The sequence below is a fragment of the Macrobrachium rosenbergii genome, chromosome 12 (assembly GCF_040412425.1).
Source record: "Macrobrachium rosenbergii isolate ZJJX-2024 chromosome 12, ASM4041242v1, whole genome shotgun sequence".
Lineage (NCBI taxonomy): Eukaryota > Metazoa > Arthropoda > Malacostraca > Decapoda > Palaemonidae > Macrobrachium > Macrobrachium rosenbergii.
Window position 1 is genome coordinate 27,076,685 of NC_089752.1, and position 26,213 is coordinate 27,102,897.

At 38.1% G+C, this 26,213-nt stretch overlaps 1 protein-coding gene across 1 annotated transcript in view; it reads right to left on the reverse strand.

The window, feature by feature from the left end:
• LOC136843979 (stalled ribosome sensor GCN1) overlaps positions 1-26,213 on the reverse strand; it is a 194,685-nt gene that overhangs the window by 58,506 nt on the left and 109,966 nt on the right. Inside the window, exons 20-24 of the mRNA XM_067112996.1 lie at positions 9,331-9,483; positions 8,347-8,511; positions 7,819-8,052; positions 6,225-6,419; positions 5,876-6,094 (exon numbers count right to left, since the gene is read on the reverse strand). Coding sequence (XP_066969097.1) covers positions 5,876-6,094; positions 6,225-6,419; positions 7,819-8,052; positions 8,347-8,511; positions 9,331-9,483 — 966 coding nt within the window. The remainder of the gene's footprint in view (positions 1-5,875; positions 6,095-6,224; positions 6,420-7,818; positions 8,053-8,346; positions 8,512-9,330; positions 9,484-26,213) is intronic.

A 26,213-nucleotide genomic window follows, 5' to 3' on the forward strand; every position in this document is an offset into this window, starting at 1 on the left:
GCTGAAGATTTTTTAAGATTTTTGCAAAATTATGTATTTTTCTCATTATAAAAGTAATTCATCATTATTTGGGTGTGCAACGAAGGAAAGCATACAACATAATTAAAACTACAGTGATGAAAGAAAGGAAGAAAACATTTCATATCATTAACTCAAAGTATTACATCACTGTTAGTATCACACACTGCTATGTCTACCACCTACACCAGTTCGACAATTACAGTATTGTACTTTCTCCCACAGATGGTATGAGAACCTTTTATTTGTGCACTGCTGTTGAAAACAAATATGAATACAGCAAGATTAGAATTAATAAAATTATTATTAACCTTGGTTACAAAATATTTTATGTGAGTTGAAACGTGATATTTGCTTGCCAGGTAAATAATATTGGAATACAACTTTGGATATGCGGGAAAAATTTGTATGTGAATCATTTAGAACATATAGAAGCATTAAAACTGAAAAAGAAATTCTTATATAAAGACCATGAAGAAACTAACAGCAAAATCCTTAAGATGTAAAGAATATGAAGCCAGAACCTCTTTGTCTTCAGCTTTACCCATTCCTATATGGGGATGTGGTTTCCTATCAGACTTCTCCACCTTCCTCTGTCTGACCTTCCTCCAACTGACGCTTAATCGGAGCCAAAGAGGAATCCTCTTGAGGCAATGAAAGAGGAAGAGGCAGGGATGGCACTGGGCACTTAGGAGAAGCAGGAGTCGAACGGTCTAAAGTTGGAGCCAAACGAGCGGTGCAGGCACCTGAGACTGAGCAGCTGGCGCCAGGCACTAGGGAGAAGGCAGGCACTCAGGAGCACAAGAGCGCTTGGGCTGAGGCGGCGAGTGCTTATTATGAGAAAGCTTAGGAGACAAGATCAGGCGATCTTCGGCTGCTTGGAGGCGGATCAGCAAAACTGAAAGAAGGTTGGGGACTAACACCAACTTCCTGAAGTCTCTTAACGTCTTCCACCCGACAACGAATCTTCCGAATCAGACATATGATGCGCACTAAATGAGACGAATCTTCCGAATCAGACATATGATGCACACTAAACGAGACAACTTTCCAGTGGCACTCAGTTGACACACCTGGGAACGCGCAACATGCTTAATGGAAGGAACAACTGCCTGTGGGCAAACCCTACCAGCTTCCCTTCGACATCTGGTATGTCTTCTCCCCAGTGTGGGGCAGTGGGACAGAGACCTTCATCTAGGAGCACTGGTAGGACAGACAGCAACTTCCTTAGAAAACACAAAACTCTCACTTTGTACTTTACTAGCACTGGGAACACTGGTAGTACAAACACCTGGAACAGAAGCTTTATCAACAAAAGCCTTTAAAGATAAACCAAGATTCATGACTGTGTTGGCCAAAAACTCTAACTTCTTATTGACCCTAGACTCGAAACTAGGGGTGGTGTTGGAATCAGAAGCGTGGGAAGACGGTAAAGGAGTACGTGGTAAATTACTAGAACTCAAAATTGGAGGAACAAAAGGGATAAGTGGAGAAGAAACAGCGCTACCCTCAGCCAATCAAGGCAAAGGAGTAGCTTCTAAGCTGGCTCTATGCTCCACTCTAAGAGCAGCCATCCTCTTCCTATCTTTATCAAGTTTATAAACCTTCCACTGCTGAGAATCCCAATCCTGACATTTTTGACAAGTAATCTCCCCATTACAATCTTGTCCCCTACATTTAATACATTTAATATGAGAATCATACATAATCTTACTTAATCTAATTTTACATCCCTCGGTACAGAACCGAGCACTAGAACTAGAATCTGACATGGCAAAATAGTGAAAAATTACAAAATAACCTAATAATTCACTAATTGCAAAAAAGGCCACATAAAATCTGAGTACGTCACCAAATACACAAAAACAATCCAACAAATGACTCAAGGTACTGCCCAAAATCCACCGATGTTGATCAAGAGCCGGGAGAAAAATGAAGGGATGTTTCCTGCTGAGTTGTACCTGTCAGTCCCGATAGTGGGCGGGACCCTGTCACCTACACTAGCGACAGTAGCGCCACCGCGAAATCTGAATTTTTGGTCTGCCGTGGTAGGAAGCTGTTAGCTATGTAATTGCTTGATAAGTCACTTATATAAAAATATCTACTAAGGAATTCAGAGCCGATGAAACGGTTTTTCGGCAACACCTTTTCACCAAAGCATCGGATAAAGGTGAATTCTGGCAAGTATTATTTAGTAGCCAAGTTCAATGTTTCTGGTATTTATCAGAGTAAAAGTGTGTTTCCTATGCCAGAACCAACAAAATCGCAGGTAACAGTTTTGAACACAACAGTGATGTTAACATATCATGTCATGAGGCCCCACCCACAGTGAAGAGAAGTTTACATATGGGGGAACATCTCTTCGCTGTGGCTCTGCCCACTTACCAATGACATATTCACTAATTGGTATTAGTACCCATCCTAGGCTTCAGTGGTATCAATGATGGTGGGCAAGATTTGCCATCATCCCCCTGACTGCGTTATCATTCTCAATAATTTTATTATTATTATTATTATTATTACTATTCTGCGGAGGTTTCATCGCAACTTCCACAGCAGTTGTTGGGACTAAGTTGTCAGCTTGGAACCCTTCCAATTTCTTGATATTTGTATTGTTTCCACTTTAAAAATAATTCAATGCATGTAATTCATCCAAATAATAAACCAGTCTATAGCTTATTTGTCAGATCTACATCTATTCAGGGCGGGAATACAAACAGACAATCCGTTTTGTTTTACCTCAGGTTTCGACACTAGAGCCTTCTACTTGCTGCAGCAAGAGATGAGTGTTGCCAAGTAACTATTACCCACTATAGAAATAATTACCAATTCATGCTATAGTAAATCTTGCCATGGGTCTTCTCCCTTGTATGCAAAGTGGCAAGCCGTAGCACAAATGCAGTCTTGCAACCACGGGGACAATTCCATATCCTGCTGGTCATTATCAAATCTGTTGAAGACTAGACTGGGTAAGCATGTCCATTTCACCACCTGGTGGATGGGTGGAGCCTCACGAAGTCACTGTTGAAACTTCGATGAGAGAGATTGTACTTTTCCGCAAGTTGTGATAAGGTTTTATGTATTCTTTTTAAATTTATGTAAAGCATTGTTTTGGCTGTTTCGTGTATTTAATTGTAAGTATTGTATTTAATTGTAAGTATATGTGTAATAATGGTTAACTACCGGCATCGGTTGTTTGTCCGGTGGTTAGCTGAATGTTTGATGTTGGCAAAAGACGAACGTGAAGTCAGTCTCGTCACAGCCCTGGTGCAGTGTAGTTCTAACTAGTAGGGACTCAAGAAAAGGGAATACAGCCATAGTTGTTGGTGCCTCCAAGTCCACTTAAGTATTCCCTTTCATCTTAAAAGTTCATTTAGGAAGATTTCCTTTAGGAGATATGCATATCTAAATTTAGGGAGAATTTCTTGAGGTGTGCTTTGGATGAAGGTTACGAAGTAGAGATTGTGCTCATGCCAATCTGATTCTAATTCAAGCTAAGACTATTGAATGCACCATCTGAACTAACAGTAAGTTTATATAGTTTTATGTCTTAGATTAATATACACAACGCAATGCATTGTTTTAATTGTAAGTATACGAGTAATAGTGCTTAACTACCGGTATCGGTTGTTTGTCCGGTGGTTAGTCGAAGGTTTGGTATTGGTCAAAGACAGCTGTGAAGTCAGTCTCTTCACGGCTTTGATACAATGCGGTTTGAGCTAATAAGGACTCAAGAATGCAGCCATAATTGTCGGTGCCTACATATCCACTTAAGTATTCCTTTTCATCTTAAAGTACATTTAAGGAAAACTTCCTTTAGGAGATATGCTTATCTAAATGTAAGGAGAATTTCTTGAGGTGTGCTTTGGATGAGGGACACGAAATAAAGATTGTGCTCACGCCAATCTGGCTACTGTATTTCAAGCTGGGAACATTGGATGCACCAACAATAAGTTAATATTGGTTGTTTAGTTCATATACACAATGCAATGTATTGATATAATCACAATTTGAACTATCATAAGAATGAAGTAAACTGGGTGTCGTAGTATAGGACTTAAGACTACAATTAGGTCAGTACGTTTCAAACCGTTTAGGCAATACGATAACACTGACGCTTTGAAATGCTCTACTTATTCTGAGTGAGTCAGAATATTGTAAGTGAAATTTAATTTGAAATAAAACTCTATGTTGTACATTATACATATGTATGTGTAGTCAAGGGCACATATACAGTATATAATATAACCAGTAGTGATCTACCATTCATTGATGTGTAGTGATCTACCATTCATTGATGTGAAGAGGTGTAGCCAACTTTCAAATATTACATTTGCTAATGCAGTATATATATTTTCTGGAGTTGGCAGTTTGTACACTCTTTTAGTATTAAGAACTTGTATATTTATTATTGGTAAATTATAGGCTAAGATGTCTAACCTGGAAGAATTAGAGAGAAGATGGGGGGGGGGGTTTAAGTCTGTGATAACTAACTGGTCAAAAAAGGTTGAAACCACTATTGATGCAGGTAATATTAATAGTATTTCTTCATTCAGAGACTCCTTGAAGGAATATTTGCAGAAAATCCAGGAATTAGACAATGAAATATTGGATCGAATGGATCCTGGAGGACAACCTGACCAAATTATTAATCAAGCTGAATTTACCCTAAAGGTAGACACTGAAATTCATACACTAAACTCCTCCATTACGAGTCTTCTAGCTGTAAGAGGTGAACCTAGTGCACTGATATTGCCTGTTAAAGCTAGTGCAAAGTTACCTAAATTACACCTAAAACATTTCAATGGTGATGTATCGGAATGGAATTCATTCTAGGAACTTTATGAAGTATCAGTACACCAACGTACTGATTTTGAGAAAATACAAAAGTTTTCTTATTTGACGGGCCTATTGGAAGGTGAGGCTCTGGAACTGATATCTGGTTTTAAATTAGGTGATACATATTTACAAGCAGTGAATTTGTTAAAAGAGACCTATGGCAGAAAAGATAAAATCAAATTGAGTTTAGTTAGAAAACTCTTCTAAACCCAAGGCAGATGCAGAATCACTACAAGGTTTTAGAGCGCAATTCGAAAGCTTCATAAGATCACTGGAGAGTGAACAGCTGAAACTAAGTGAATTGTATACCATCTTGCTCTACACCAAACTAACTATTAGTGTAAGTGAAATAATAAAACAAAGGTGTGGAGAAGATTAGCTTAAACTTGACACCTTTAAAAATATCTTGAATAAGAAAAACACTGTCTCAAGACTTTGTGCACTTGTGGAATGGCTGGCATCCATATACCTATGCTGAACAAACAATTCTAAATTCATTTATCTTCTCATCATCCTGACCTATGGCAGTAAATGCTGGCATCCCAATGGAACAGCAAATAAGTGCACAGTTACAATTATACTTGCTTCCTTCATTGTCCCTTATGTTACTCATATTGTTATTCTTGCCCCACCACGTGGGGTGAACAAAGTAACCTCAATGAAGGCCTTAAAACAACTAAGTCCTAAGTTATGGTCCTCATACACTCATACTGGCTCCCATGTTACTCATAATATCACAACCTCTTTAAATAAAATGTTTGCACAGCTGTGTTTCTCTATTCCCCTCCTGCCCTAATAATTCTGCTTTGCTATCATATATATCTTATTCACTTCATACTCCACCAATGTAACTGATGGCAAGGTTATTCTGTTACTACTGTTTTTCTGTTTCCACACTTTTTTTTCTTTCTATACTGAGTAAACTCTAATAAAAGATAAATAAAAGATATGAAAAAAGCTGGTGTAACTTGCATGATGACTACTCCCTGAAAAATTTATTAATGGAAAATAACAGTACCTGAATAGCTGTTGTCAACTGGGTCATGATGTCCAGCTGCTTGAGAGCCAGGATACCCATACCCTTAACCAAAGAAGCAAGACCATATGAGGCACCCTTGCGCTCTCCATAATTTTCAGATTCGAGTAGTACTTTCATGAGTTTGGTAACCATTTTTGGACAATCATCTCGTATTGCAGATACCAGAGGATACAAACAGTTCGCCACAGCTTCTTGTACCTGAAATCAAACAATACCAAATTTACTGTTAATACAATGACTTATTTACTACTGTTTACTATCACACTAATATCCTAATACATAAGTAAAAAGGCAAAATTCCTACACATAAGGAATAAATTTAACTAACCTGCTGTGATGGTGTATGAAGGGCTTCTACCAGTTTTGCCACAATGGGCTTGATCTTTGGATCAGTTGGATCTAAATGCTTGGCCAGAGATCCCATCAAAATTATCACACTCTGGCGTACAGCATCATAACTGGCATGGTTGGGAGCTGTATTTAGGAACTTTTCAAATACTGGAAGAAGGCTGTTCACAGTTTCCTGAGGAGCGGAAGAAGAATGATTCCTTTGTTAGTACACAGTAAGAAAATATTTTAGGTGACCACTCTCATACAAATAACAGAGGCATAAACAATTTATACAAAAAAATTACACTAGCATCTTTCAAATGAAGGTTAATTTTTTTTCATAAACAGCAAAGAGAACTGACTTTGAAATAAAAAAAAAAGCAACTAAAAGAATGCAATAATTCCCCAGTAGCCTTAAGAATTAGGTTATAAAGTAGACACATAAATACCTTGTTTTAAACCACTATAGCTTTGGACTTTAAAACTATTTTTCATACAGGAATGACAGTGAAAGTCATTGTATAATGTGCAAAATCTTCTATCACATCAAATCTGTTATAATACTCATCATTCACATCAGATCAAATCATTCTAATACTCATTCGCTATTTCAATTCAACCAATACACTTGCCATGCTAGATTTGCATTTGAGCCACGAGAGAACATAAGCTACAAGAGAGTTCTCCTCATTAAAAATACAGGGACTCAAAAGCTACTCCCCATAGTAATTCGACATTCATAGGACCCTCGCTCAATCAACTGACATGCCATAACTAAATTCTCATATTTTGGTATTAGATTAAAAGTTATGTAATGTTACTACCCTCATCTTTCAGTTAAAAAGTTTGTTCCTTAATTACTTTAGTACTTTAATCCGCATAATCTTTGATGAGTCAAATTTTCTCCGAGAGTTCACTCCCAAATTTCAAACCTCCAACTCGAGATATTATACCTTTCCCTTACCAGGTACTACATAAGATGAAGGAAGGCAATTTTCATTAAGCAAGGGTATTCCCTTGGGAGATATAGGTTGCAGCAGCAAATGACCACCATAATCTTTTACAGGATTTCATAGAGGACAGTCAAGCAGCTTCAGATTCCTTGTTAAAATGAGGAATGTTTCCTATAAGTGAGGAATGCATAATTAAATTCACTGGTGGTTTAACAATGGTACCTTTAAAATACCTGTATACAGTATCATCAAAGTTCAGTTTTAGTCTCAACTGTAAAAATGTCCTAAGCCTTCTCTTGTAATCATCTTCAGGTTTACCAGAAAAGGAATTTATGGCTTTGGGTGTTTGGATTAACTGGGATGTCTGTCATCAAGAGTTCTGTAATCAAAAGTGTCTTTTCAGGCTTTTACTCTCAAAGCATTACATATACTGTTTAAAAAGTAGAAAATTTTCCCCATACACAATCCATAGCAATTTTCATTCAAAGTTTGCCTCTCCCATACACTGTTAAATATCACACACACCATGGATAACCCTGTTATCTAAATGTCTCATAAAAGATTGTTTATTATCATGCAAACCCACCAGTGGTGTCAATTATTGTGATACACCATATCAAACTTTACAAAATGACTTACTTTTCCATGAGAGTTAACAACTGCCATGGCAGCATCCAACATTTTGTTTCTCACTTCTGGATTACGGTCACCAAGAGCATCTGGTACAAAGAAATTGGCAAGAGTAACTGCTGTCTCAGCATCCAAAAGAGGAGCCAATTGCTTGATGGCCAAAGCTACGCCCTCTCTTCCTTCCCAGAGATCAATTGCTTCGGACACAATGCGATCATACTGATCTCGTACAGCTGGAGTCATCTGAAGAACAGGATAAGTAAAACAACTGAAAGAAGCTGACAATGCTGAAATACAAAACTCATATCAAAATAAAGGGGACTGTAATGAAAGCATATTTTCAATTTATATGTATGGTATGTAAAAAGTGTGTTATGTATACTTTTCAGACGTTCCAAAGACAAAAAAATTTCATTAGGTATTGAAAATATATACTTAGCTGTTGGAATATTCAACAATCCTTTATTCCTCCATTTAATTTGTCATAATTACACATATTTCTGACAAAAATTGAAAATGCAAAACTCATTAGCTCACCTCCAACTTGGACTTGAAGATTTCAATTAGTTGTAAGGTAACAGGAGCTACAAAGTCAGGGTGGTCTTTGGCTAAAGCAGCCAAAGCTGCAGCACCAGCAGCACGGACATCATCAACTGGATGCACAAGATCTTCCAGAATACCCTGGTTCATAGCTTCATCAGCCTTTGAACAATCCAACAAATGCTGGTATTAGCACATATGATGAACACAAAAAAATATTTTTCAAAGTAACAAAAATTTAAAACAAAAGAAGGGATAATTCTATTTAAAGTTAAATGCCAACATAAACTTTTTAACTAAAAATTCCACATATGAAAAAAAAATGGCTTATTCAAGAACTGACCAGTAATAGGGGAAAGTTAAATGAATAATGCCACGCAGAGAGAAATGTATTATTATTTCACTGCAGATGCTATTTTAAATAAAAGTAAATTTCTATTCATTCATAAAATAGTTACTTCACAATACAATGAGAACTGTAACAGCTACTCTCTTAATATAATGAAAACTGAATATGAGCAAAATAAAATCTTTTATTCTAACATTCAGTGCACAAGCATTTTTTCCCTCTATTCATTCATACACCAGCTACTTTTTTCACAATATAATGAGAACTGTAACAGCTACTCTCTGGAATATAAGGAAAATCAGCTACTCTCTGGAATATAAGGAAAATAAAATATGAGCACAATAAAATCTTTTACTCTAACTTTCTATACACAAGCATTTTCTTTCCTCTTTTAACTGATTTAAACTTTTCTAACAAAGCTTTAAGAGGGTTTTTATACTCTGGACACAACATCTGATACTGAAAAACATGACTTTTTTTGTGTAACAGAACTTATCAATATACAATACTTTGGTAAATTACTGTAGATGTCCCAAAGCATATAAAATTATCAACATTTAATGCATATGATCCTACTAGAGATAAGGACTCAAACCTTCATGTGATGACAATATGATAAGCTTGTTACACACCTCCATCTTTGCATCATTCCACAATTGTTCAGCGAGTCCTGCTACATCCTCAGATATATCATACTTGGCGACCCAAAGTCTGTGAGCTACCCGTAGCCAGCTTTCATTATCAGTCTCAGGTTTAGGAAGAGAATTAACAAGTACAAGTAAACCCTGAAAAACAAATGCACACCAAATAGAAATTTTTATAATCAAATATATTTTTAAATACTTGTCCCTATTACGACAGCTGTATTTCCCACGTCAGGCGGGAGGAAGATAGTGAAAAAAAAAAAAAAAAAAAAAAATTGTTTAGTTTGAAACATCTATTCACCCATCCATTTCCGATAGTTTGAGCATCCATAGTTTTCCATTCAATTTTTTTTTCTTCTGTCCACATGAGTGGGGAGGTGGGGGAGCTACATAATATAGAAGTAAGTATTTAAAAAATACATTTTATTATAAAAATTTCTATATTTTACATTAATCTTACCTCTCTATTATGATAGCTGATTCCCACATTGAACTAAGCAGGTGGGAAAGGTGTGAGGACAAAATAAATAAACTTCCAAGAAAACCATAAAATTCCACCCGGAATAAGATGCTACTTACCTAATGATCAGCAGCCATCTGCTGATACTGCTGCCAAGCGGGGACTAATTCATTAAGTGGCAAGACCTTTGAATGATGCTGAAGGTTCCATGCTAAGGATACCAATCTCACTCTGATGCAAGTGGGACACAAGGCCTTGTACCTAGGCCAGCAGAGCAACGACAGTAAAAGAATGAAGTCCTTACCTAATACTGTACAACATAGGTCCCTTCATACTCCCCAAAACTCGACAATTTCCTAACTAAATGGGAAAGGTTACAGTGAAACTACCCCAACTGTTCAGGATGTAAGTGCCCCTGCCATAATGAAGAGTGAAAGAGCTCTGCATGATTCATACTGAATTTCCACATCTCATAGATAGTGTGAGGCAAATACAGAGTTACACCTCCACTGCATAGCACTGACAACTTTCTCCTGAGAGAGATTCTTATGGAAACTGAAAGTGGTTGCTACCACTCACACTGTGAAATCTTACTTTGTGCAGAAGTAAAAATTTGCATGTGCCTCTCTGACCAGACCCTTGATCAGATAAGATATAGCATTCTTTGACAAGGGTAAGTCAGGCTCCCTAGGGCTGCAAAAAAAAGGTTGCCACCATTTTGCCCGTTCTTGGTCTGAAGACGTATTCATTCTTGGTCTAAATAATCAACCCGATTTCACACATATAACATATGATTAGCGAGTGACCTATAGTTAGAAGTGTTCGTGAACTGTCGGTGATTGGATTAAACTCAGAATAGCACAATAAAGCGCCGACTAAGGTGTTTTTTTCGAGTGAATTATTAAAAATTGAACATCATGAAAGTGTCTAGCAACAACAGTGGTAAGAGATGGAAGAATCTCGCTTGCCTTGCAGATTACCAATATGATCACTTGGCAAGCAGGGAGCTAGGGTTTCTTATCATTGAGATCAATAATAACTCCAACCAAAAGGATGCAAAAATATTCACAGACATATTGAAAGGATATGATCCTTCAAGCTGGAACAAGTCAGCAGAACACATAATGAAAATAACTGAAGGAATACCAAAGAAATTTCAAATGATTAAGAGACTTATAAAGAAAAGATTATACAATCAAAAGAAAATGATAAATGGGACTTAGAAGAAAAGACCCAACAAAATATCAAGCAAACTCCAAAATATTTTATTCATATGCAAAAAAGATGAACACAAGAAGAGTAGAAATAGGCCCACTGAGAACTGAAGGGCGATTAACGAATGAAAAAAGGAAATATGCAACATATTAGCAGAAAGATAGAGAATTTGCACCTGGAATTGATAATGAAGACAATGATACAGAAATAAGGGAAGAAAATCGTGAATATTCATCAGGCATAGATATTAACGAAGCTGATATTGTGCAGGCTATTAATGAAATTAAAAATGGATCAGCAGCCGGACCAGACGGCGTCCCTGCCATTTTGTTAAAGAAAGTAGCTCATTCTATCGCAAAGCCGCTCCCAATATTATTAAGACAAAGTGTAGATACAGGCAAGATTTATGATGAACATAAATTAGCATGTATTACCCATATTTTCAAAAGTGGATCAAGACTAGAAGCAAGTAATTATAGGCCTGTGAGTCTAACATCACATATTATGAAAGTGTATGAAGGGATAATGAAGAAAAATATAATGAAACATTTAATGAAAAATAATTTGTTAAATATAGGCCAACATGGTTTTGTACCCGGAAAAAGTACACAAACCCAACTGTTAGTCCACCATGAAAACATATATAAAAATATGATAAACGAAAAAGATACAGATGTGGTTTATAGACTTTGCAAAAGCTTTTGACAAGGTAGACCATAATATGTTAGTGAAAAAAATTAGAAAACATAATATTGTGGACAAAGTAGGAAGATGGATAAAAGAATTTTTGCAAAACAGAAAACAGATAGTGATTGCAAATGATGAGAAATCGGACGAAGCTAAGGTAATTTTCGGTATGCAGCAAGGTACGGTGTTGGCTGCATTGCTGTTTGTTATTATGATTGCAGACATAGACAGGAATGTTAAGGACTTGGTAGTGAGAAGTTTCGCCGATGACACAAGAATAAGTAGAGAAATTACTTGTGACAAAGATAGGAACTCGCTACAAAGAGATCTAAACAAAATATATAAATGGGCAGAGGTAAATAGGATGGTATTTAACTCTGATAAATTTGAATCAATAAATTATGGTGATAAAGAAGGAATGCTATATGCATTTAGGGGACCTAATAACGAGACAACCACATATAAGGAAGCAGTTAAAGACCTTGGTGTGATGTTGAATAGGAATATGTTATGCAATGATCAAATAGTAATACTATTGGCAAAATGCAAAGCAAAAATGGGAATGTTGTTCTGGCACTTCAAAACAAGAAAAGCCGAAAACATGATTATGCTTTATAAAACGTATGTACGTAGTCCACTTGAATATTGCAATGATATGGTACCTGCACTACCAACAGGATATCGCACAAATAGAGTGTACAAAGGTCCTTTACAGCTAGAATAGAAGTAGTCAAGGACCCTGACTACTGGGAAAGACTACAATTCTTAAACTTATAGTCTCGAAAGAAGAAGAGAACGATACATGATAATACAGGCACGGAAACAGATAGCAAGAATTACCGAAAACATTATGGAGCTTAAAAATCAGAAAGAGCAAGCAGAGGTAGATTAATAGTGCCCAAAACTATACCAGGAAAACTAAGGAAAGCACACAGGATATTAATCCACTATGCAACAGCATCGATAATGTAGCGTCTATTCAATGCATTACCAGCTCATCTGAGGACCATATCAGGAGTGAGCGTAGACGTGTTCAAGAATAAGCTCGACAAATATCTAAGCTGCATCCCAGACCATCCAAGATTGGAAGATGCAAAATATACCAGAAGATGCATTAGCAACTCTCTGGTAGACATCAGAGGTGCCTCACACTGAGGGACCTGGGGCAACCCGAACGAACTGTAAGGTCTGTAAGGTAAGCATATAGAGAGAGCTCTGACTGGACATAGGGAAGTTTCTTCTCCATCTGACATCAAAGAACACAGACTAAACAGTGAAGCAGAGGATGTGAGAAAGTAATTCTTGGCTCTGAAAAGAGGTAGAAAAGAAAGGACTGCACCTTGGGTAGTAAAGCGTACACAGCATGAGAAAGTCTGAAGCTTACTGACTCTTTTTCCCAAGGCCAAAGCTAACAAAAACAGAGTATTCACTATCAAATTTTTAAGAGACTGCGCTCAATGGCTCAAATTTAAATACTTACGCACCACATCCAAATTCCAGCCCATGGGTTTATGTGGAGATTTTGGAATCTCATTTTGGAAGGAGCAGATGGCCTCCTCCTTATTATCCATGTTAGACGAAATATCTAAGCTAGTATGCCTCAATATACAGAAGCTAACATGGATTGATACCTTTTAATGGCAGGAACTGAAAAATGTCTGCTGTAGCAACGTGAAGTAAGAATTTACTTTTGTTATTCACAGAGGTACGGGTGCAGGAAAGCCTTCTAACGGAGCCCTATATACTGCCCACTGTCTTTGATACAATGCATTAGTTGACTCCCTTATTAAGGATAGACATGCATTCCTTCAAAAAACTCCTTACTTGTAAGATGGTTGAGAGTCTCCAGGCGGTCAGCTGAAGTATGGTAAAGTTTTGGTGAAACCTTATACATTCTGGCTGTTTGAGAAGATCTTTCCTTGGTGGAAGAAGCCTTGGGTGATCTACTAACACAGGCAGGTCTGAGAAACATTCTGTGTGTGGCCACAAAGGGGTCACTAAAGTCATGTGTGAATTCACAGCCATACAGAATTTTGCTAGTACTCTTTGTAACATAGCAAATGGGAGGGGGGGGGGAAGAATAGAGGTCTAGATAAGACTAGTCTAAAAGCATTGCGTCGATTGCCCATGCCTGAGGATCCTGAATTGGAGAGCAGTACACTGGCAGGCGACTGTTGAACCTGGTGGCGAACAGATCCATTAGAGGAGTGCCCCATAGCTTCCACAGGTTCTTGCAGACTTGTGGATGCAAGGTCCATTCAGAAGACAGAATCAGGTTCTTCCTGCTCAGTTGGTTTGCCACAATGTTCACTTTTCCTGGCACAAACTGGGGTAACAAAAGGATCTGCCTTCCTTCTGACTCCAAAGGAGTTAACACAATCTTACCTGAGGAAAGAGCTCTCTTTTTAATTGGGTCCAGCAGCAAGAAAAAATCAGTCTCTAATGGAAGATGGAGTTAAATCAGGCAACTGCCTAATATCATGAGACATCACTCTCCTCTTTCTCATAAAGAGGGGAAGAAAAGAGGAAGAACTTTTGGAGTAAACTTTCTGATGGAGCAACTTAGCCACTGTGTCAGATCTGTTCAGTGCCAACTTAGCCAGTTTTAGAGACAGAAGGGGATCCACCTTGGGTTCCAGCCTAGCAGTCCTAAGGGACCTCGAATCCTGAGCTACTGGTTCCTTAAAGAAAAAAGGAAATTTGCTAGCACAGACCTTAATCATTCTCTGAAAAGCTGATGATACTACCTGCTCTTATTCAGCATCACAGTCAATTTCATGAGCCTACAGCTCATTAGAGGGAATTCTTGGGGAAGCAGAGGTGGCGGCAGCAGAACCTTCTGCTCCCTGAGATGGGAGGAGTTTCAACTCCTCTAAAGGAGACTTGAATTTGGAAGCAAATACCCGCTCCATACCAGAGGAATGGTTGGCTCTGCTTCATGCCATGGCACCCGGTGCCAAAGAATCATCTGCACAGGAAACAAAAGCCTCCTGACCATTCATACCATCCTTCGCTAACATCAGAGTAGCAGGAGGCAAAACTGAAATTGCTGAAGGAATTGACCTAAAAAATTTGGTTGAGGGAAAGATTATCCAGTTTGCTCTGCTACTGTGACAGCAACAATCAAAGAAGAAGGATCCGCTTGTCTAACAGGTGAATGCACCAAACCTCAGCACTGCAAAGGCTGATTATATGTCAGTTTTATAAGTTAATCATTATTATTTTATTTTTATTTTCTTCATTAGTGAAATGGTATGGGCAATACAAAATGTATAAAAAGCACAAGTTTAATTTTATACGATGTTTTTATAGCAAAGCATTCTTTATGTTTAAAATTATTTATTCTTGTTGCGACGTCATAGGAAGTGACGTCATAGGACGAAAATGGAGGAAGGGAGCAAAATGTAAACAAATGCATGCATGAGTATTGAATATAGCATAGTGTAGTAGAGAGAGCTCTTTGATGGTTAGGTTGTTAATTTTGGGTTTTAAGTCTGTTTTGGGGTTTTTACAGTCGTAAGCTGGACTGTATAATAAACGAAGAACAACGTGAATAGCTGGATTGCATAATTGTAGCATTTTTGGACGGGCTAGGCTAGGAAAAACTTTCAAGTGGTAGCAAAGCTTGGCTGGTTAAAAATGGACGGATCTGATGGTAACAGAGCTTGTTTGGTTAAAAATGGACGGATCTGATGGTAAAGTTTGGGAGATGAAATGGAGAAGAGACTGTCTGAGATTTAGCGGGACACAGGGCAACTATAAAGGATGGAGAGGACAAGTCGAAGATTGGCTTGTGGTGTGTGGAGAAGAAGTGATACATCAGAGGATAGAGATACAAATGAGCTGAAAAGGAAAAGCTTTAGAAGTAACAGAAGGAATAGAGAGAGATGAACTTAAGAATAAAGAGGGTTCAAAGATAATCCTCCCAAACTAGATGACGTGTATCTGAAAGATCCGTTAATGGAAAATTACAGTAAAATGAAAAAGTATTTTACAATATGAGAGATTTTATAATTTGGTATGAAAAGGCAGAGTCAGTGTAGTGGAGCAATAGGAAAAAGCATGCTTGAAAGGGAAGCAAAAGGTTTTCATGAACTAGAACACGCAAATCTCACAGAAAATAAAAAACAAATGGTATTAGCAGCTTGTGGTCAAGAGAAGTTGGAATATAAAACAGTGTCGCAGATAATGAAAAGAATATTTGAGGGATTAGGGAATAAAGAGGAGGGGGAATGGTTGGGATCAGAAGGTTACGTGAATTTTGGGAAAGGGAGGGAAAACCAAAGATATCGGGGAAAAGTGAATCGAGGTAGAGGTGGAAGAACCCTATAAATAGAGAAGGGAAAGTAACGCTGTGTGCAATATGCAAATCGGAATGGCATTGCGCTACAGACTGTCCTAAGAATTTTCAAAATAAGAAGAAATCAGAAACTGGACAAGAAGAAGAAAAAGTTTACCTAAGAGAAGTAGTAAATTTGAGGAAGAGTCTTGGGAAGAGGTTGATGCAATTTTAGACACAGGATGTAAGTCAACAGTTAGTGGGAATTGTGACCAGCACACATTGTCGTGGGTTTGAATCAAGAAGAGTTGAGGAGAATGAACGATACTAAGAAAAAGTCTGATAAAGTATCTAATTTCGGTGCGTCATCATACAAGTCGAAAGGAGTAATGTAAATACTAGTGATACTGAAAAACAAAAAGTTTTATTTGAAGACAAAAATTTTGCTGGGTGATGTACCGTGGTTAATAGGTAAGAAAACCATGAGTAAAATGGGTATGACTATCAATTTAAAAGAGAACTATGTTAAAATAGAAGTATTAGGGGAAATGAAGGTAAAGTTAACACAAACAGGGCCACTTAAGAATACCAATTTTGAGGAGGAAGGTAGAAGAAGAATTGTTACTGGAGGGATGGAAGGGAAAGAGTCTAAGGGAAATAATAGATGCAATGATGAAGTTACATCTAGAATTTTGTCACGGAAGTGGAGATAAAATACGGAAGCTAACAGAAGCAGCACAGTGGAGTGATGGTTTGAGAGAGAAAGAAAACGAGGAAACAAAAAAAAAAGTTACTAACAGACTTAATCACAAGTTGTGAGGTATGTAAAAGATACAAAAGAGACCCAGCTAAACCAGTACTGCAATTTTCTTGCAGTAAAACATTTAATGAAGTTGTAGCAATGGATGTGGGAGAGATATAAGAGAGAAAGTTCTTGGTAATGGTAGATATGGCAACAAGGTATCGTCAATCTTTTGGGATAAAAGACAAGAAACCAGAAACTATTATAAAGACACTTTTTGATGGGTGGTTTGCTATATTTGGAGCACCTTCTAAAATATTATCAGACAACAGGGGAGAATTTCAAAATGAAAAAGTAAGGAGAATGGCAGAAAGATGGAATATTAAAGTATTGTCCACAGCAACTGAATCTCCATGGAGCAATGGATTGTGTGAAAAGACAGTAAGCATAAGCAAAGAAAGCTTAAGAAAGATGAAAGATGATGAGGAAGTGGATTGGCCCACAGCATTAAGATGGGTAGTGAGTGCCAGGAACTGCTTAATAAATAATGGTGGATTCTCCCCTAACCAATTAGTATCTGGGAAAAACCCTTCTTTGCCAAATTTAATGGGAGAAGAAAGTTCAAGTCCTGTAAGCAGAGAGAAAGGTATGGAAGAAAGCATAGTAAGGGATACACTGAATGCAATGCATAAGGCCAGAGTAGTGTTTATCAAAAAAGAGTCTTGTAATAAAATAAGAACTGCTTTAAACAAAAATGTCAGAGAACATAAACTTGAAGAAGCAGTAGTGGGAGATGAGGTATTCTATAAGAGAGAAAATGAAAATGAATGGAGAGGACCTGCTCAGGTAGTGGGAGTATCGGGTAAAACAGTAGTGGTTAAACATGAGGATTCTCTAAGAGAAGTAGCTAGAATACATGTTGCTAGGATTCAAAGACCATCACCAGAAAAAGAAAAGATACCTAAAATAGACAAAACACACACACTGTGAAGGATGAAAGGAGATGATAATGGGCTGGAGAAGGAAGGCAGATATAGAAGAGACTACAGAAAGAGATTTGGCAGAGGAAACACTGGAAGATGAAGGGGAAAGTGAGGTAATAGAAGATGAGTTAATAGAAGAGATACCCAAATTCAGAAAGGGAAATAGAGTTAGAGCTATAAACAAAAATACGGGACAAGTAGAAGACCAGGAACAAGTTCAAGCAAATTTTGGGCTGATTCTTACAATGTAGAAGACTCACAATCAGGTGACAAGGGATGGGCTAACTTAAGAGATTATAGTCATGTAGAAAAAATTGAAGATGAAGAAGAGGTTTTGCTAGGATTCGAAAATAGAAGTGTAATTGAAGCTAAAGAAAAAGAACTGCAAAGTTGAAGAGAAAACAAGGTATATGAGGAGGTAAATAACGTTGGACCAAAAGCTATATCTACAAGATGGATAGTAATTGAAAAGGCAAAAGGGGGAGAAAGGATATGTAAAGCAAGATTGGTAGCTAGACGTTTTGAAGAAGACATGGCTGGATGGGAAAAAGATGTTCCTAAATGCAATGCTGAAATGTCAAAATTTTGTTTGACAGTAATAAAACTGAAAGATTGGAATTGTTATATGTTAGATGTAAAAACTGCTTATCTACAAGGCGATGAAATACAACGAGAGGTATATTTAAAACCACCTAGTGAAGATGGTTGGACTGAATTATGGAAATTGAAGAAAACAGTTTCTGGGCTTAAGGATGCATCAAAGGCATGGTATTGTATGGTGGTAAAAGTGGTGGGGAAGCTTAAAGGTGAGAGAAGTAGATTAGAACCTAATATATTCTTTTGGAGGAAAGACAATACATTGAATGGTATTTTATGTACACATGTAGATGATTTCTGCTATGAAGTGACGGATTTTTAAAGGAAACAATGGGAAATTGCAAGTAGGAGAACAAGAAAGTAAAAGTTTTAAGTAATAATAGAGCATAAGGAAAATGGAATTTGTCTTAATCAGTGGCTGCACATAAATTCTGTGAAAGAACCAGAAGCTAGAAGATTTTCAGGTAATAGAGTGTTAGGACAAAAGGAGTTAACAGAATATAGATCAGTGGTAGGGCAGTTGAATTGGGTCTCGCTACATACCATGCCAGAAATATCATACGATGTTAGTGTACTAAGTAAAGTTTTTAAAGAAGGAACAACTCAAGATATGAGAAAAACTAAGAGCATAATGGGAGAAGTGATAATAAGTGAGTTAGAAGAAGAAAGATTTATTTATTGGGAAGCCTATGCAGATGCTGCATTCAGGAATATTGAAGATGGTCATACACAATTAGGTTATATGATATCTTTGACAGATGGTAAGAGATGTCCCATATGGTGAAAATCCAGAAAACCCAGAAGAGTAGCAAAGTCCACCACTGAAGCAGAAGCTCCAAGTGTGGGGGAGGCCATAGAAGGATTGATATATTTCAAACATTTGTGGGGAGAGATAGTAGGAGGGAGAAAATTAGAAGCATTGATTAAAACTGATAGTAAAACCCCAATGACTGCAATAAAATCAAGTACTGGAGTAAGTAGTAAGAGATAAAAAATTGATATTGCAACAATAAGAGAAACAATGGAATCTGGAGAAATAAAGGAGGTGAGATGGATAAAAGAAAAGCGTCAAACAGCTGATGTAGTGAATAAAACTGAAGTTTCAGGGGAAAGTATTAGAAATTACATAGATGGTAAAGAATTGGAGAATAATGGAGATTAGAGGGGATTAGGGTAAGAAGAGGCTGGAGGGGAGGGAGAAGGAGATAGTTAGTTAGTTATAAATGATTTGTTTAACCAGACCTCTGAACTCTTTTAGTTTTATAAGTTAATCATTATTATTCTATTTTTATTTTCTGCATTAGTGAAATGGTATGGGTATTACAAAATGTTTAATTTTATAAGATATTTTTATAGCAAAGCATTCCTCATGTTTAAAAGTATCTGTTCTTGTTGTGATGTCACAGGACAAAAATGATGGGATAGAGCAAAATGTAAACAAATGCAGGCAGGAGTATTGAACAGAGTATAGTGCGCAGAGAGAGCTCTGATGGCTAGGTTGTTAATTTTGGGTTGTAAGTCTGTTTTGTGGTTTTTGTAGTCATAAGCTGGATTGTATAATAAAAGAGGAACAACGTGAAAAGGTGGGTGGATCACATAATTGTAGCATTTTTGGACGGGTTAGGCTAGAAAAACTTTCAAAGGCGACCAAGAGGACCTACAAGAGGCTCGAGAATACCTCAAATCCTGTCTTGGAGACTGGGAAGCAGCCCAAAGCATCTGCGATGTTGAACACAGTTGAAGGAAATGCCTACAATGCTCAGGCAAAGCCCCAGATGAGAAAAAACGTGACCAAGACTGGAAGCATGACGCTTGACAAGAATAAGAACTACAGAGGCATCTGTGCCTTAAGCATCGCCAATGGCGACGACGAGACAGAATGATAGAAGCTCCTATTTCTCTGATCTGTGGGAGAAACTAGCGCTGTCTTATGAGGCATCAAAAGTTGATGCGAATGCATAAAAAAGGAAGAAGAATGTGGAGAATAAATGCATTCACACACCCGATTGCGGCTACACCCACGAAACTCCCTCACATTGGACAAAGAACGTGAAGATAACCGGCATAGCCAGACCGCCACCAAGAAGAAGAATGCGAGCACCTGGTACCAAGCGAAAGTCTAACATTAGGGAAGCATCCAGTGTCAGGCGAGCACCTGCTATTAAGCGTGTGTCTGATAGTAGGTGAGTGCTTACTGGCAAGTGAGCTTCTGATGCAAGAACGCCTCCATGAGAATACCGAATAATAAAATAAAAATAAATCTAATCCTTCGGGCCAGCCCTAGGAGAGCTGTTAGTCAGTTCAGTGGTCTGGTTAAACTAAGATATACTTGTACCTCCAACAGTAGAAGGAGCATCACAAGGCTTGGCTAGAGTATGGGTAACAAGGAGGAAGGGCATAGGCACTTCCTCTGCACACGGTGGAAACCCCAAAAAGGAAAACTAAATTGGGCCAGTAAAGCAGCTAGTGTTGAGGAGGTTGCCGCCTTAAATTTTTCATACATTAGCCCTAAGACTAGCTACATCAGCTTCTAATTTGCCAAACTTCACATCCTGAACAATACCAGGAGCTTGGAGAGGATATGAAAATTTTGAAGAAGCATTACTAGGAAAACAGGAAGAGCAGGAAGAGTTATCTGAAAGGTTGTAAAAAGATGAGAAACTCTTACTCCTAACCTCACTTCCTGTCCTAGAGTCAGAAGAATCTTTTTTCCCTCTTTTCCTATTCTCATCTATTTCTCGCCTCTATTTATCCTTTAAACATTCATCATTTCATCTGATCAACCAACACAATGATCACAGCAATCGTTAAAAGAATAATCCTTGTTCCTACATGTAACACATTCGTTGTGACCATCATAAACTGAAGAGTAAAGCTGGGTATTGAATCCTCTTACCTCACAGACACAAAATGACTTTTCTTTCTCCTCTTTGGATGACATCCTATACAATAACAAATGAGAAAAATCAAACCATATTCAATAAAAACATTCTAATCATCAACAAAATCTTGTATACAGTAAAGACCCCGTATTCGCATTCTCATGGTTCGCGGACTCACGCATTCGCAGGTTTCTCTGTGGAACATATGATATCTAGCCATTTTTCATGGAAAATTTGCCTATTCGCGGTATTTTTCACTGAGAAATATTCACTAATTACTGTATTTTCATATAATTTTCATGAATAAATGCACTTTTTGTGATAAAACTATTAAAATACTCAGGTATAAGCATTTTTACAGGGTTTTTCTTGGTTTAAGCTATCAAAATGGGCAGTTCTAAGTGTTTTTAGAGGGATTTTAAGTATTCGCGGATTTTAGCTATTCATGGGGGGGGTGTGGTACGCATCCCCCGCGAATACTGGGGGTTTACTGTACACCCTCGAATGCATCCTTGCAGGCTGACAACAGAGGAAAAAACTAAATGGAAAACTACAGACGCTCAAACCACCTGAAAGGCACACACATTTTTCAAGGACCATAACCATTATTTTGATGCCTTGCACCTTTTAAATTTCAATTTTCATACGTTTCCTCAATAATTACATTAAAAACTGATTCAGAATATTCAAGTGAATATGAAAGTACATATATAAAAAACATTCAGGATATAAACAATATTTTTAAAATAGAAAAATTACTTTAGTTTCCATCTTATTACGTGAATTTTGAGGACAGAAAACAAATGAGATGCACTGGCATATTACTAAGACTGTAATAAATACTTCAATAAACCATTAAGTCAATATTCTAGATTCATACAATTGGTCATCAGTGGGGGGAGAGGGGAATTTGAAACAAAAGTTGTGCAGGGTAAACTAAAACAGGTTCTAATTGGTCAAACTTACATTACCTTGAAAGCTTGTTGTGACAAATGAACATTTTGGTTAGAGTTACAATTGCCTAATTTACTGGTATGTAATGGATTAAACAGTGATGTTTCCAACTCACACAGTGGGAGGTGGTAGGCTAAGGTAACTGCAGTTGTCTTAACAACAAATCTTAAGACTTTAAGAGATTGCATAACGTAATGACTTTAAAAAACAATTCACGTTAGGAACAGTTGTTATACCTTCAATTAAGAATGACTTCCTTACCTGTAGTAGAGATACAGTGAAATTACATTTCTTTTAACCACCGCTCTTTAGAATTTAAGAGCACATGCTCACAAAATTAAACTAAATAACTTTAAGAAAACTTTAATGTAGGAACCCTTTTTATATACATTTGATTAACAATGATTTGCAGTAGTGTGACTGCCTATTCTGAAAATCAAGTACTGTACATACATTTAAGCATGAAATTTTACTATTCAACCATACACCTAAGAATTTCTGAGCACATCACTGCCAGATGAACAGTGACACCCTCTTTCAAAAGCTGACTTTTTAGGGATAAATTAAAAATTTTACAGTAAGTATAATACATTATGTAAACTGTAGTTAGAACTTTGGCACAAAAAAATACCCAAACACTATAGAAAATGGGCAAAGGAACTATGGAATGCCCATTTTCAAGTTCAACCTCTATAGTGCTTTCAGATATAAAATGACCCATTACAGCTTAAATTTGCAAGGTTACAACTTGACTCTAGCCTTTAATTAACAAAGTGATGTCATACACCTCAAAATTATCAACCATGCTAGGGCACTAATCATGAACATCAGATACAAAGGAAGATGCTCCAGACATTCTGCATGAACCACATACTTGAGCCCAACCAAGGAAGAAATGATTATGATCAGGTACAATTTCAGCACAAGGTGAATGATTACAACTTCAAGACCTACAGAGGATGATCAAGCATGACTTACAAGGTACAGTGTCCCCCCCCCTTTTTACGCATTTCACATTTCTGCGTTTCATTTTGTTGCAGATTTTTGTAGAACACATCATTCAATTGTCCGTGGGGGGAAATTTCTCTAATTTGCGGATTTTTCTTTGGACCATATCTCGAAAATGATCAATAGTTGGCTTTTTTTTGCAGAGCAACACTGTGTATTCACTAATTACTGTATTTTCTCATTAAAATAATGTGTATACTGAGAGAGAGAGAATGACGGCACAAGAATTTTTTAATAAATTTATGAGAGACGGTGGGGACTAACCACATTTGTATGATAAATAAATGATTTACCTAATACTGTAATAACTACCAATTTTCAAATAATAATAATAATAATAATAATAATACAGGCAGTCCCCGGTTTACGACGGGTCTGGCTTACGACGCTTTTCAAATATATTCATCACAAATTATTTCCCGGTTTACGACGCATGTTCCGGGGTTACGACACGTCGTACGCCGATCTGATGGAAGAAATATGGCTCCGAAATGGCAGAATAATCAAAATTTGGAGGCCTTTTTGATGGAAAACTCAATAAAAATGCATTTACATCATTTTCATTACACCCAAAGCATTAAAAGTAAGGTTTTCTTAGGATTTTTGACGATTTTCGACGATTTTTCGGTTTACGACGCAGCGTAAAAACGGAACCCCCATCATAAACCGGGGACTGCCTACAATAATAATAATATATCTGACTGTGACCCTTCACGGTCAGATATTTGAGACATATATGACAGGTCCAACCTCCCCCTTCACTTCGGAGCTTTGGAAAAGACAGGGAATATGTATTTGTTTGTCAAAATTTCACATAATTTACTATAGATATGCATAAATTTTTTTATTACAGTTCTTTAAGGTAAAAACCCTCTTTTAGGCGGGTAATGTTAAATGAAATTGCTGCATCCTCTCCCATGAGATGAAAGAAGCTCCCAAAAAGCTGCGACAAAGAGAAGCTATCACCATGCACCGTGCAGACAAGACAGCAGCCTTTGTTCTAATCAAGACTGCCAAGTACGACCACAAGTTGAATGAAATCTTGTCTGACCAAACAAAGTTTGAGCACCTCTTTAAGAACCCTACAGACGACATTAAGAAAGAAGCTAAGCACTGTCAACGCAGCGACCAATGCAACACCCCTCCCGCCCATCATCGGAGACCATAGCTTGGATATCTGTATGGCAATGTTAAGACTCACAAGCCTGGAAATCCCCTTCGCCCTATCATCCGTCAGATGCCAGCACCTACATATGGGCTGGCCAAATGCCTCAATCAAATCTTGACACCCTACATACCAAGTAGACATAGCCTGTGCTCCTCTATGGAATTTTTGGAAGAAATCCGAGATTCCCCCGGGACAGGAACCATCACCTCCTTGGACGTTGAGTCCTTATTCACCAATATGCCTGTCGATGAGACCATTGACCTCACCATTGACTGTGTCTATAGGGACCCTTCTATGCCTCAATTGAATATCCTGGAAGGATCTCTGCGGGCCCTCTTTGAGATATGCATTAAGAAGGTTCCTTTTTTCCACCCATAAGGGCCAGATGTATAGGCAGAAAGATGGGGTGGCCATGGGCTCGCCTTTGCGAACTTCTATGAGGGAACTGTGGAGGAATGAGTCTTTTCCCATATACGAAAACCTCACAAGTACGCCTGATACACAGACGACATCTTCGTGCAAGCAGACAACGAAAATGAGGTAGAAGCTATCTGCCGCACATTCCAGCAGTGCAGTTCCCTGAATTACACCATTGAATTCAGCAGTAACAGCCAGCCCCCCCCTGCCTTGATGTACTCATCTGCAAGACTGCAAGCAGACTAACTTTGGGCCTTTGCCTGAATGGAGACAGCGAGTGCCCTGCGAGGTATAAGAACACAACCATCAAGGCCTACGTGAAGAGAGCCCTTACTCACTGCTCTACCTGGCAGGACACCCACCAAGAACTCGACTGTGTCTCCCAGATGCTCATTAACAATGGGTACTCCAAGCCAGTAAGCAGAGAAGTACGTGCAGCGCTGGATCGATAGCACGATGAGTGAGAGAGGCCGCAGCCCCATCCCCAAGAGAAAATCAAGCTGTACTACAAAGTGAGAATGCACCTGCGATATCGAGAAGATGAAATTATCATGGGGAAAATTACCACAGAAAAAGTATTCCCCACCGGAGTTGACAACAAGCTGGACCTCTCAGTATACTATCAAAATCAACGCACAAGAGGGATTTAATCATGAAAAATAACCCAACCCCACCAACAAGAGATCTTCTGAAACAAACTGATAAGGTCTACCAGTTTAGATGCCAAGAGAATTTCATGTCAAGCACAAGGAGGAGCGATATAAATCCATACTAGAAACTCACACCAGGATGTCATCTCCCATGACAGAATTACCAAAAACACTACGATAATTGGGAGAGCCCCAGACTTGAGACATCTAAGACTACTGGAGGCGCTCCTCATCCAGCAAGAGAAGCCCTCTCTCAATACGACGCAGGAAGTGCTCTTCCTTCCTACAAATATAAGAGGGACCATAATACCAAGACCTGCGACTGAGACCAGAACGAGCGACACCTCTGGCCTAGAAACACCGTATCAGACAAATAATATTGCCACCAATGGGAATAGACGTAGAACACCTGGCCATGATGTCACGCAACGTCATGCACCGCCCAGTGATGCCACGCCCCTACCCCAATGGTCAGCAAGACTGCAGCAGAGTGACCTTCATGCCTGAAAAGTTGGCTTGAAGAAAACTTTCAACAGCCAATAGGAGACCAGCTCCCCGCCCCAGCCAATCAAAATTCAGCAAGAGGCCTACCCCCTGCTGACCCCTGACTATATGTTGAGTAAACCCGTCCATCAACATCAATCTACTCCTACCCTCAGCCGTGATCATACCCAGTTGGAACTGGGAGAAATGTTGGCGAAATAATTTTAAGCTCTAATTGACAAATACATTGTAGAAAACTCTACGGATTATGTCCTCCATATTGAAATACATGGACATATGGAGTTCCTGTACTTCGACTATTTCCCTCCTGAAGATGAATAACATC